Raw genomic sequence first — 13,909 nt, 5'->3', positions numbered from 1 at the left:
TGTTTCCTGCGGCGGCTAAAGAAATTTGATATGCCAAAAGCAACGATGGTGCTCTTCTACACCTCCACCGTCGAGTCCATCCTCACCTCCTCCATCACCGCCATATGCTGCTGCTGCGCTCAAGGACATCTATCTCCAGACTACAGCGCATCATCTGCCGTGCTGAAAAGGTGATCGGATGCAGCCTGCCATCCCTTCAGGACCTGTACACCACCAGGACACTGAAGCGGTCTCGAAAAATCATGGACGACCCCTCCCACCCATTCCCAAAACTCTCAGTCTCCTTTGCAGGAGACTGAGGTCTGGTGGAACCAGAACCTCTCATCACAAGGACAGTTTCGTACCAACTTCCATCCGCCTCGTCACCGAGGCCCGAAAGCCCCCACGAATAAGGGCTTCACCCCCCTCTTCCCGGTGCCCCCTGAGCACAGCTGGCTTGGGAAAGGGCTGAGGTCACTCCCTCCCCCGCCCCCCCGACTTGATCCTACCCCCTCCAACCCTCCCATCTGATGTCACTTTAAAGGACCGCATTTTTGTGATTGATTTGATAGTTTTTCTAGATAGCTTTATCTATTGATGTGATGTGATCGCCATGCACTAAGAAATTCCTCGTTTGTAATCGGATTACTGTACTGTGGCTATAAAAGTGAATCTTCAATCTTTCCTAGCTAAACTCAAAATCTCTTCAAAGTGACAGAGTCAACAACATATTTCGTTTTCTTTGGAGTGGCATGGCAGGTAGGCAATATTATAGCCTATGTGACTCGTAGAACCGCGCTGGACCACTTGTAGATTTTGTTCGGACATAAGAGAAAATTCTAAATCAGAAAATTGGCAAATGCAATGAATTCTCTTAAATTGTTTGTAAGTGATTTAAGAACGAGCTATGATTGCGGAGATGGAGAATGGCCTCATATTAGTCTATCATGGGGCCTCCAAATGACTAAAGCTGCCTCTGGGTGTAAACCGTAAACAGAGAGGATGCAGGCCCGGCTCCAGACCCAAGTTACAGAGGGGGCCTGCCACTAGCTTGGGGGGGCCAAGCTACCCAAGGGGGGTCCGGGGGGATTCTCCCCCGGAAGAAGATTTTGTACATTTTAAAGTAAAATTCGTCAACCTGGTGCATTTGAGAGCAAAATGAAGAGGCTAAATCTGTGAAGAACTACACACATCTCTAATGTGTTGTGACTTTACAAATAATTAGGCCTAAACAATTAATATTAAGTGTATTTACACATTGTGCACAAATTGCATTCATTGTGACAAATTTACAATAGTTAATATCCAGCCAGAATCATTGCAAATGGATGTTCAAAGTAACAGTTAGCAATAGCATTCAGTTAATCAATGCCTAATGACAGCCAGATTCCATGTTAAACTTTAAAACAGAAAAACGGAAAAACGTTTAGCAAAAAAAAAAAATTTGGAATGGGGGGGGGCAGTTTGTTGAATGGGGGGGCCCGGCCCGGTCAGGCCCGCCCCTAGCGCCGGGCCTGAGATGTGTGTCTCTGTGCTCCCCCAAAAAGCAATATTGTGGTTTATTTTATTTATTTTTTGCTCACGCCTCCTTCGCAGTCTCAGGGGAGGGGCTGCTCTCTCTGCTCTGACCATGGCTCTGACGCAGGCGGTGACAACAACATGGACGCTACTGCGCATGTCCGCGTCCGCACTCCACAGCGAGCGAGGCAAGCCAGGAGAGAGCGAGAGAGAGAGCGAGAGAGAGAGAACTACCAGGAAAAAAGTGTCAGACAAAGGACTGAAGAGCCGCAGGAAAACAGGAGAGAGCAGATTATGCTTTGAAACTGGTTGTGACAACTGCACAGCAGTGAAACCAACGGCAGGACGCCTTCAGGTACGTGGACGGTGACGGAAAATGAAGTTAAACGGCGTAAAAGGAGCCGTTGTGTGTGTGTGTGTGTGTGTGTGTGTGTGTGTGTGTGTGTGTGTGTGTGTGTGTGTGTGTGCGCGCGCGCGCGCGCGTGTACGTGCGTGTGTTTGTGTGTTATCATACGAGAGTCACGTACTGTAGACCAGCGAGCAAGACTTCTTCACGTCTGATTTCGGTTCCTAGTATCGAGTAAATTGCCTCGAGTGGGTATCTTCAAAGGAGTGTAAACGCAAGGCGAATTTTTGTGTTTTGTCCCTCCTTGGTTGTTGTCTGTTTTCTATAGCTAGCCTGCCTGCCTGCTTCCTCTAGCCAGTCCAAGCTGCTGGGAATGTTTACCTTTTTCACTCCAGTCAGTGTCTCTTATCTTACCTACAGCTAGCCTAGCACTGCAGCCAGACACTGACATCAACTACAACAACACTATTTCATTGCATTTACAATGTTTTTCTTTCTTTCTTTCTTTCTTTCTTTCTTTCTTTCTTTCTTTCTTTCTTTCTTTCAGCTGTTTTCCAGGAGTCCCTGTCCACTCAGCAGCATCAAATTCCCCCATTGCATCTGTTCCAGTGGAAGTAACGCTTCACGGCCGGCAGCCTAGCAATGGAAAGAACTGCAAAGCTATAGGCCAGGCTGGGTAGATGGATGGATGGAAAGTCATCAACACACACACACACACACACAGGGAGACGATGGAGGAAGTGGAAAACGTAGAGAGACACAGTCGTCTTGTCCTCTAGTTGTTTTTCTAGGGTCTAGGGTTCTAGGGTTGATCATGCTGCTCTAGAGGGTCTTTTGTCTGGCTGCACCTGGAGTATCTTTGTGTTGCTCCAGTCCCAGTTTTTGTCCCCACATTTTTCACCCGCCTCTTGTCCTTTTCTCACTGCTCTCACCCCCTTTTGAAAGAGCAGGTGTTGCTGTGAGGTCTCATTTACCTTGTAACACTCCCCCCCCCCCCCCTTCCCCCCAGAGCTCCTCTCTTCCGAGCGGGCTGAGAGGTTGCCATGGTGATGGTCGTCATGACGCTGATGTAGCGTTGCGAAGGTAGCGGTGGTGGTAGAGGTGGTGGTGAATGTCCAGGGATGGGAAGCGCTCCAGCCGGTGAGTGGAAGGGGAAGGGGCGAAGCGGCCTACAGGAGCTGGGCTGCATGCCGTGGAAGGTGAGCAAGCAGAAAGGAGGAGCAGAGGTGGTGGTGGGGGCAGAGGGGAGGAGGTGCAGGGAGTCCAGAGACTCTCAGCAGCAGCAGGATGTCTCGTCCTCCTCCTCCTCCCTCACCCCCCCGGCCGCGGCGCCCCCCCGGCCCGGTCCGACCCCTCCGGCCGTCCTCTATCACGAGAAGCAGCGGAGGGAGCTGTGCGCCCTGCACGCGCTCAATAACGTCTTCCAGGACGGCACGGCCTTCAGCAGGGACACGCTGCAGGAGATCTACCAGAGGTGAGCGGGGACTGTCCCACTTTTCTTCTTTCTTTTCTTTTTTACTTTACCTGCCCCGTTCTGCCACTCTCAAGCCAGGTTTATTTATTTATATATAGCACATTACAGTAACACGGTTTATTTATATATATATAGCACATTACAGTAACACGGTTTATTTATATATATATAGCACATTACAGTAACACGGTTTATTTATATATATATAGCACATTACAGTAACACGGTTTATTTATATATATATAGCACATTACAGTAACACGGTTTATTTATATATATATAGCACATTACAGTAACACGGTTTATTTATATATATATAGCACATTACAGTAACACGGTTTATTTATATATATATAGCACATTACAGTAACACGGTTTATTTATATATATATAGCACATTACAGTAACACGGTTTATTTATATATATATAGCACATTACAGTAACACGGTTTATTTATATATATATAGCACATTACAGTAACACGGTTTATTTATATATATATAGCACATTACAGTAACACAGTTTATTTATATATATATAGCACATTACAGTAACACGGTTTATTTATATATATATAGCACATTGCAGTAACATGGTTTATTTATATATATATAGCACATTACAGTAACACGGTTTATTTATATATATATAGCACATTACAGTAACAAGGTTTATTTATATAGCACATTACAGTAACACGGTTTATTTATATATATATAGCACATTACAGTAACAAGGTTTATTTATATAGCACATTACAGTAACAAGGTTTATTTATATAGCACATTACAGTAACAAGGTTTATTTATACAGCACATTACAGTAACAAGGTTTATTTATACAGCACATTACAGTAACACAGTTTATTTATATAGCACATTACAGTAACAAGGTTTATTTATACAGCACATTACAGTAACAAGGTTTATTTATACAGCACATTACAGTAACAAGGTTTATTTATACAGCACATTACAGTAACAAGGTTTATTTATACAGCACATTACAGTAACAAGGTTTATTTATAGAGCACATTACAGTAACAAGGTTTATTTATACAGCACATTACAGTAACAAGGTTTATTTATATAGTACATTACAGTAACAAGGTTTATTTATACAGCACATTACAGTAACAAGGTTTATTTATATAGTACATTACAGTAACAAGCAACATTACAGTTTACCCCCTTTAAGGAAACATAGAATCAAGTGGCGTTATTGAGTAGTCCCTCTCACACTGGTGACACTGTCAACCAGTGTACCTTAGGCTGGTTTCCCGCACATTACAACTATTGCATTGTAGGTAGGTAGGGATGCACATTTTCCACAAATTCCAAACTCGATCATTGGTAACGTTAACGAGCATTCAATCGAGTACGGTAATTGTAATTACGGTAAAAAATAAAAATAAATCCAAACCATACCAAATGCCTTTTTTCCTCGATAAAACCTTTATTTATACAGGAGCAACTTATTGTATATTTCTCACAGCATTGCATAGCATAGCCTACGCTATGAAACACATAAAACCGTAGAGGCATAACTTTTAGACATGTCAACATTTGCCCAGAATCCCCGCCGCGGCCGCTGCCTAGGTCCAACAGGGGCTCACTTACCGCACGCAGATTGTTTACTTTTTCTGCTGCAGTGCGTCGCAGCCGTCGAACCTCTTAAACGCTGATGCCGAGTTGCTCAGCTCCAGTCCAGGTGAGACTAGGATCCGAATTAACATTGTTCAAGTGATTGTTGTACGTGCGTCGCAACTCTTCCTCTTCCTCATTGATGGTGGGTTGCTCCAGGTTTGAGGAAGAGGAGCCAGCCAATTTAGTTTTGGAGATACGAGGTTTCTGCCCGACAGCGACGATGTATGTACCGTAAATTCCGGACTATAAGGCGCACCGGTCTATAAGCCGCACCTTCAAAGGTGACTATTTTTTTCTTCTATAAGCCGCACCGGTCTATAAGCCGCGGGTGTTTTGATGTTTAATTACCATATGTAAGGCTTCGTGCACAGAGGGGATTGTCGGGAAAGAGATGGCTGTTTGGGGAAGCTCCCATTTATTAACATTTCAACAAAACAAAAGTCAGGTCACTAATCCCCAGACAAAATCACACATTGTGAGATGCTTAAAAATCACCATCGGCGGGAGCTGCTGTGCAGCCAAGAACACAAGTGAAATTCGTTCTCTCGTGACCTGTGGTTCTCAACGTGATGGACGATTCACCTTTCTTGTTAACAGTCCTAGTGAGAGGCAGGTCGAACGTCAAAGGCACTTCATCCATATTTATGATCTGCTCCGGTCCGATGGAATATTCCTTGATCTTTCTTTGTGTGAATTCGCCGAAGTTTGTAATTTTCTCCTGGTAGTCGGGAGGGAGTTGCTGACACACAGTCGTCCGCGCCCTGACGGACAGTCCCTTTCGTCTCGGGTTTGTGCATGATCCTTTGCTGCTGCTGCTGTTGTTGTTCCTGTCTCGCTACTGTCTCAGACATGGCTTTCAGGCTCAATCGCCGCCATCGTCGTAACACAGCCAGTTCTCCATCTTTTGAAGCATGATGTTAGATTACAACGAGCTAGTTGTGTGGCTTAGCCTTCCAAAATGTTGCTGTTAGTTTTTTAGAATGTAATACATAGAATTGGGAATGTTACATTCAATTTCATTCAGACTGTCTTACAGGCTCAATCGCTGCCTTTTTCCCCCCGGAGCGAGGGAGGAGGGAGGGATTGTGTTTTACCGTAGTGGCTGAGAGAGAGTAGTGGCACAGTGCTCCAATCAGGTCGCGAGGCACATTTTTTGCAACATCATCCAATCAGGGTCTCGCTCTCATAATGTCTGTCTTGCTCTCGTTCTGCCTCATACCAACATCCATAGATTTTGGAGGTTCCCGAGTGGCCGTTTGCTGGAAAAATCCATAGATAAGCCGCACCGTTATATAAGCCGCAGGGGGCAAAAAAGGCCAAAAAACGGGAAAAAAGCCGCGGCTTATAGTCCGGAATTTACGGTATAAGGAAATATTGTGGATTATGACTTGTACCTCTTCTGTTTGCAGGCTTTCTCCCAGCACTCTGGTGACGCCTCACAAGAAGAGCATGCTCGGGGGAAATGGGAACTACGATGTGAACGTCATCATGGCGGCTCTACAGACCCGGGGGTTTGAGGCCGTTTGGTGGGATAAAAGAAGGTACGAACGGGTTGAAAATAGACACTTCTCTTGTCTTAGCTCAATGGAACACACACATTGTGTTACATTGTCTAGTACAAGTATATACGTATTGTATATTCTTGTACTTCAAAATGTAACACAATGTGATAGGGAGAGTAAGGATTTTAGGACATTTCTATCCACGGCACAGTGGCTCACTCAGTGGTTAGAACTGTTGCCTCACAGCAAGAAGGTCCCGGGTTCGAACCCTGGTCCGTCCCAGGTCCTTTCTGTGTGGAGTTTGCATGTTCCCTCTGTGTTTGTGTGGGTTTTCCTCTGGGTGCTCCGGTTTCCTCCCACCATCAAAAGACATGTCTGTTAGGGCTAATACTCGGGACAGTGCCCCTGAGCAAGGTATTGGCAATGGAACTGGAGTTGGTCAGGACTGAGAGCAGTTGTGCCCCTCAGCATAGCAGTGTAAAGTCCAACAATGGAGAAAAATCCAGTTGAGCTCGCCTGAGCTCAACAGGGACGTGACTTTTCGTGACGTAATTTACCCCGGTAAGTTCATAACAACGGGAATCCCCCCCCCCTCCCCGTTTGTTATTTTTTGTTCTCGCTTCTCTTGGCTTGGTTCAAGCCTTAAAACTCGTTATATTTGGATTTATCGAAATGTCTATGGAGAAAATGGATGCTGAACTTACTTCTGGGGAAAATTACATCACGAAAAGTCACGTGCCTGTTGAGCTCTATTCACATCAGCTGCTAACTGGTAGAAATGTATCACTAGAGTGTTATCCCAGTTGTTTACTCAAACAGTCAATAGGATAGTCAGGCAGATTGAGCCCAAGTTAAAAAACAAACAAAAAACAACTCTACCTCTCCTCACCACATCCATATCTTCCATGATTACACCAGGGTCACATGATTACACCAGGGTCACATGATTACACCAGGGTCACATGATTACACCAGGGTCACAGGAAGATTTCCTCACATCTATGGTTGGAGCACTTTCGGCTCTGAACTTTGCACTCCTTTGTTGGTTTTAATATTGGTGATGTAGCAATCAATGCTTATTCTGCTGGTGTGCTCTCTGGGTAACGGTGTCAACTAAATGCCCAGAATCTAAATGGAGGGTTGATGTTGTAAAGAAGCTCTTGTATCTAAGCCAACTAATCAGTCTGCTTTTTACATTGCTTGATTGAATGAACTATTTGATTAGTCAGCAGAATCCCATTAGTTGATAAAGATGAAGAAACAAGTCTTATCGTCTTTTAGTCTTTCTTCCCTTCCCAAAGTTCTCAGTGTAAGATGATTGATGACAACAATACAGCTGGAAGCTTTGCTTTTATCAAATGTTAACAGTATCGGAAAAAACTAATTCCTGTCTCTGTTGATCATCAAAACAGGGTCAAGATATTAAATAATGTTAGTAATAATCCCCAACATTCTAAATAACACAGCAGTGATTTGCTGTTCTCAACAGCTAGTGTCTGTTAGCTCTTTCCTGGGAAAAATCCTTTGGCACACAGGAAGTGATGCATTTTACGTTTCCAGTCTGTTTAAACTGAAGAAGAGGGACTGGGTCGTTAGCATGAGCAGTGATAGTCTGTTTAAACTGAAGAAGAGGGACTGGGTCGTTAGCATGAGCAGTGATAGTCTGTTTAAACTGAAGAAGAGGGACTGGGTCGTTGGCATGAGCAGTGATAGCCGTCATGACTGAACAAAGACAAGAGAAACTCAAACTGCATCAACAGAAAATCAAGCTCCGCCCACACTGTTTGATTGACAGGTGATCTGTCTGTGGGAAGAGCAGTGCAGAAACACCACAGTAGGGGCCTGTACTACGAATCGAGATACACAGATCCAGGATCTGTTTCCTTGATCTGGATTGACTTCAGATACACAGATCCAGGATCTGTTTCCTTGATCTGGATTGACTTCAGATACACAGATCCAGGATCTGTTTCCTTGATCTGGATTGACTTCAGACAATCGTAATCGCATTAAACGATCACACAAGGGTGGTTAGCTAAAACCTGCATCTTTCTTGCGAGTGGAAGTAATGTGTAATCTCAGTCTAAATTTCCAAAATCCGTACGCCAGGCTCAATGAATAACTATCTCTATCACTCATGATGTGTTTGGTCGCACCGATAGAATAATTCCTATAGAGCTCAACAGTGACCACCCATTTTCTCTCAGCTCGCGTTCCATCAGAGAATTCCCCATTCATTTCCTCCATAGACATTTAGAAAAATCCTTATAGAAGTGAGTTTTAAGCCTGGAACCAAGCCAACCAGTGACCTACTGAATTGTGAGCATCAATGGGCGTGGCTTAACAGAGAAGGCACCTACCTCGACTCAGCTCCGGCTTGTAGCGTTCTCTGGGTTGGCCGTCTCTCCGTGTCCCCCTCATTGTGGAGTCACGGGCTGACCCGGTCCCCGGCAACATAGAGTCCTTTAAGTTGACACATGGCTGATAGTCTTTGATGGATCCTTTTTTGAATGATAATAATGAATGAATTGAATGATACAATATGATAGGATAGAATATGAAACAGGTATTCGGTTGAAACCACAGTTGTTCCTCGCTCTCCCTCCTGCAAGGCACTGGCAGAGAGGAAAGCCATAAAAAGTGAGTCATGTGTTTGTTTCTGCTGCTCCAGGGATGTGGGCAGCATCCAGCTGTCCAACGTGACGGGCTTCATCCTCAACGTGCCGTCCAACCTGCGCTGGGGGCCTCTGCGGCTGCCGCTCAAACGCCAGCACTGGATTGGCGTCCGAGAAGTGGGAGGAGTCTACTACAACCTGGACTCCAAACTGCGCAACCCGCACCCCATCGGCGACCCGGACCAACTCAGGTAAGAGCAATAGTGTGTGTGTGTGTGTGTGTGTGTGCTATATCCATTATTACATGGATCGTTTATCATCATTCAGTGGAATGACATGATGATTTTGGTGATAACAAGCACATTTTATTGCAAAACAAAATGAGGTATGGTTCTATGGTAGGAATATCTCAAATAATCCTACCATACCTCGTGTGTTTTTTTACAGCACACTTTACATTGCCATTTGGTTCAGTGGGATGAACATTAATTTGTAGGGGTGGGGGGGGGTCAATAAGTATCACAATTATTATTTTATTTTACAATCTTTGAATCGATCATTTATCCCTGAATCGATATAATTCAAATTCAACTGCTTCATTTTAAGTGTTTAGTAGACGAGGTGGAAAGAACTTGCCACTATTATCCAGCAGGTGGCGAAATGTACCTATTTAGAGACTTGATGGTCAGCAGCTGAACCAGGGAGCAGTGCACATTACAATTTGTGCGTGCAGCTGGTGGAGTTTGTTACGTTAGCTAGGGATGGCGTATTTACTGCAGGGATGATGTATTTTTGTCGGCGGAAGTCCAGGCATGTTGGATCTTCAGGGAAAAAGTGAAATGGGGTTTTAGAATGTGGATTTCACTTAAAGGAACACCGCCCATTTTCAACCAGCTTTGTATCATTACAACATCAGTAGTATATCAGAAAACTGTAAACGGTTTTGAAGTCTGTCATTTAATTTGACAGTTATTGAGTGTTAAAGTGTGGACCAGTGACATCACTGGTCCACACTAACTCAAATTAATAACTCATTAACTCAAATCAACTCTCAATAACTGTCAAACTAGATGAATGATGAATAGTTTGACAGTTATTGAGAGTTGATTTGAGTTAATGAGTTATTAATTTGAGTTAGTGTGGACCAGTGATGTCACTGGTCCACACTTTAACACTCAATAACTGTCAAATTAAATGACAGACTTCAAAACCGTTTACAGTTTTCTGATATACTACTGATGTTCTAATGATACAAAGCTGGTTGAAAATGGGCGGAGTGTTCCTTTAACTGCATAAAATAAGGTATGTGGTTACACAAATATTTATGGGAGTGGTAATTTTTTTAAAGAGATTTAATTTGTGTTCAGCAGGATAACCTTCATGAACGTGAATCACTCTTATGAGTTTTGAATAGGGCTGGGTTAAAAAAATCGATTCTCCGATTTTTTATCGATTTTTATTTTAATCCTTTGATATCGATTCATATGTCCAGAGAACAATTTTTTTTATAAAAAAAAACAACGCTATAATTATAGGCTGTGTGTGGTAGTTGAAACATAGTTTCAAGTTGACGTTTATTTATGTTTGTAGTTGAAACAAAAACATAAATACTGTAGGCTACATAAATGGAAATGTTTGATCATTAATATCTACTTTTAGAAATTATATAGGCTGAAATCAAATCACTGTGCATAATTGTGAAAATGTCTTTATTGACAGATGAAAAGGCTGTTATTTACCCTTTGTCACCACCTGGTGAGTAAATATATGTGTAACTAAAACGTTAAAATTAAAATTGACAACCGGTCCGCAGCTTTTTTTCCCCGTGTATCTACCGGTCCTTGGCGCAAAAAAGGTTGGGAACCCCTGTGTTACATAACTGGACAATCATGTAATTCAGGTTACAGCTCAAAAAACATGTTTTAGTATCACTAACCAAATCGATATTGAAATTAATAGAATCGGAATCGAATCGAACTGGGATTAATCGATTCGGAACCTTGTGAATCGGAATCGAATCGATTCTTGAAATTTGAACCAATTCCTCACTTCTGACATGATGCTAGTCGCCTATGGTGTATGTATACATGGTGTATGATAAAGTGTTCGTATATTCCTTCAGCAGGTCTGTTAATTTAAAACCACCGTCTGCCTTTCTGGATTGAAAGACTTCTTAGGCCATGCTCACATTAAAGGCAAATCCGATTTGCTGCTAAAGTCGTTAATCATCATTATCTTGATTGGTTTCCCAAATCTGATTTGGGAGTGTGTCCGCACTAGCCTGACTCCGCCAGATGGGGGCGGCATTGTTCCACAAATTCACAATCCCACCTCCGTCTGGACCCGGCTCAAGATTGGAGTTTAAATCGGCCGCCACCCAGGCGAACCAATCAGCGTGAGCTACAGGCGGGCTTTAGGCGAGACCGGGTGTGATGCCACCGAGAGGCGCCTGTGCGTTTGTAGTTCTTTCACTATTCAACATGGCGGCGGCTACCGAGGCTAGCTCCAGTGAGCTAGTCAAACATTCTATTCAAAACAATAAGAATAGAATAGAACTTTATTTGCCATTTCAACACATGGTTGATTGGAAATTGTCTTGGTGCAGAAGTGCTCACATAGAATTACATAGAATCACAGGAGACATAGATGCAGAGAGTTCCATACATACAAAAACAAGGAAGTTTTTGTAAGCTAACATAAACGTTAAACACTTGATCTTACAGTGAGTACGAAACCATAACTGTATTGCTGTAACGTTATCAACTATGAACGTTAGTAAACAAGACATTGTTGTAGAATTTGGGGAGATAGCCTTCAGACCATTGCTAGGCTGGGAGAACTTATTAGCAGCCATCAGCTAGCTGTAAGGCTAGTGAATGGCTAGCCGTTAGCCATTCACGCAAGTCACACACTGCTACGTCATGAAGGGAAGTCGATCTGATTGGTTGGCGTTGGCAAGCCCAGACGGTGACAGACAGACGGTCCATCCAATCACCTGCCTAGTAGCTTGAAAAAAGTGACCGCCCTCTTCAGCAATGTAGCTTGGCCGAACCCAGATGGATGTTGGTTGTGAAACAAATGTGAACGAACTCATCCATCTGGCAGCGTCAGGTTATGTCCGCACTGCCACAAATCTGATTTGGGCAAATGTTCAAGTCGGATCTGTGTGTCCAGATACAATGAGCCAATGAGCCAACATACAATGTTTCTGGCAGTGTTTGCCTGTCTGCTCTCTGCTCTTCAAGTCTCCGCCCCCTGCAAAACACACTCTCAAATCTGATTTGGGTGATCAGCGCGTCCACACTGAAGTCACATCAGTCGAAAGCAGATTGGAAACTACCTCCATATGTGGTTTGGGACAAGTGACACAAATCAGACTTGGAGCATCCAGAATCATAAAACCAATCTGGATAGAATCATTAATAGGTCACTAAAGTTCACAAATCAGATTTGGCCTCCTAGTCTGAACATGGCCTTAGAGAGTTGCTCATCTCACTTTTCACTCTCTTGGCTGTGACTGTTCTTTTCACTGTCTGTTTTTTTACGGCATCACAGGAAGTTCCTCCGTCACCAGCTGCGAGGGAAGAACTGTGAACTCCTATTGGTCGTCTCCGAGGAAGTGGAGACGCACCAAACGTGGCGGTCTGACGGCTGCTAGGGGACGAGCTGGCCAATCGCATCACCCAGCACAGGGGGCCCGGGCCAATCACGGAATAAAAGGGAGAGGAAGTAGAGTCGTGCACAGCCAATCACATGGGTGCAAACTTGCTGACTTTTTTGTTTGTTTTGTTTTTTGTTTTTCCCAACTTTTTGGGGTTTTGTTTACATGACCATTGCTGGACTCTCTTATCAGATGAGATGCAAAGCGATGAAGGAAGCAAACACTTACATATACAGGGAGATTACAAAGAATCACAATACTTACACAGATTTATGAAAGTTATTTCCGTTTCTGGTATTTTTACATGTTTTTATATTATATTAACTACCGTATTTTCCAATGTCATGTTTTTTTTTTTTGTTGTTTTTTTCTTTTTACATTTTACTGTTTCCAAAGTCATGGGAGTTGAGGCTGTGTGTAAAATGCTGTTCACCTGCCTCGTCTCCTTCAGTGATCCCACCTGCTTCAGTCGCTCACCTTCACTGATGTGTCTTGTGTGTGTCTCTCTCTCCCTGTTGTGAATCTCCCTCTCTCCTTCTCTCTCTCTCTTCTCCCTTGTTCCCTTTCACCAAAGTGTATATCTTCCTGGCCTGTTTGTGGCTGTATCTCCATCTCACTCCTCTCTGTCTCTTTTTGATATCATGGCTCAGAATCGTGTGTGATTTATCACATTGCCAACTTTGTATTTTGCCACCCGCTCCTCTCCAATCACTGCTGGCACAGACTCAACCTATAAGCTATATAAGTCTGTATGAATGGACACGAGAGTTGTATATGCCAACAAAGCAATGCAACACCCAGGCCAAGCACTCCCTCTACTGGACATTTGTCCATATTTGTGCTGTAAAAAATATATATGTATGTATACCGTATATATATATAGATAGATAGTGGTATATATACATACATACATACATACATACAGTATATATTCCCCAGGGCCCGGTGTTGTGCCAAAGTTTGTTTCTCGCTCAAAACAATTGTTTGGCCTCGATTTCACTCAAGGAAAGAAATAACATAATTTACTTTTTTGTGTGCCTTGTTCTCCTGTCACTGGCCTTAAATAAATATATATAAATAAATAAATAAAATACAAAATAAAAGGAAAAAGGGTGCTTTAAGACACTTCATGGGATTACAGAGAATGAAAGTAGCCCAACAAGCAGA

General features: G+C 43.3%; 1 protein-coding gene across 1 annotated transcript; it reads left to right on the top strand.

Moving 5' to 3' along the window:
* Positions 1-1,712: 1,712 nt before the first annotated feature.
* Positions 1,713-13,709, top strand: josd1 (Josephin domain containing 1). The gene is made up of 5 exons (XM_083634901.1): positions 1,713-1,852; positions 2,391-3,317; positions 6,374-6,505; positions 9,138-9,332; positions 12,637-13,709. The coding sequence occupies exons 2-5, from the start codon at positions 2,965-2,967 to the stop codon at positions 12,737-12,739; spliced, it is 783 nt and encodes a 260-aa protein (XP_083491027.1). The 5' UTR covers positions 1,713-1,852; positions 2,391-2,964; the 3' UTR covers positions 12,740-13,709.
* The last annotated feature ends 200 nt before the right edge of the window (positions 13,710-13,909 follow it).

This window comes from Poromitra crassiceps, assembly GCF_964638095.1.
Source record: "Poromitra crassiceps genome assembly, chromosome: 4".
Lineage (NCBI taxonomy): Eukaryota > Metazoa > Chordata > Actinopteri > Beryciformes > Melamphaidae > Poromitra > Poromitra crassiceps.
The sequence above is the reverse complement of the archived record's forward strand: the minus strand, read 5'-3'. Positions and strand labels throughout refer to the sequence as shown.

Excerpts from the sequence above, each read along its gene's own strand:
- josd1 (XM_083634901.1), top strand. The coding sequence starts at position 2,965 with ATGGGAAGCGCTCCAGCCGGTGAGTGGAAGGGGAAGGGGCGAAGCGGC. Across the intron at positions 3,318-6,373 it reads CTGCAGGAGATCTACCAGAG|GCTTTCTCCCAGCACTCTGG; the intron begins GTGAGCGGGGAC and ends TTCTGTTTGCAG. Across the intron at positions 6,506-9,137 it reads GTTTGGTGGGATAAAAGAAG|GGATGTGGGCAGCATCCAGC; the intron begins GTACGAACGGGT and ends CTGCTGCTCCAG.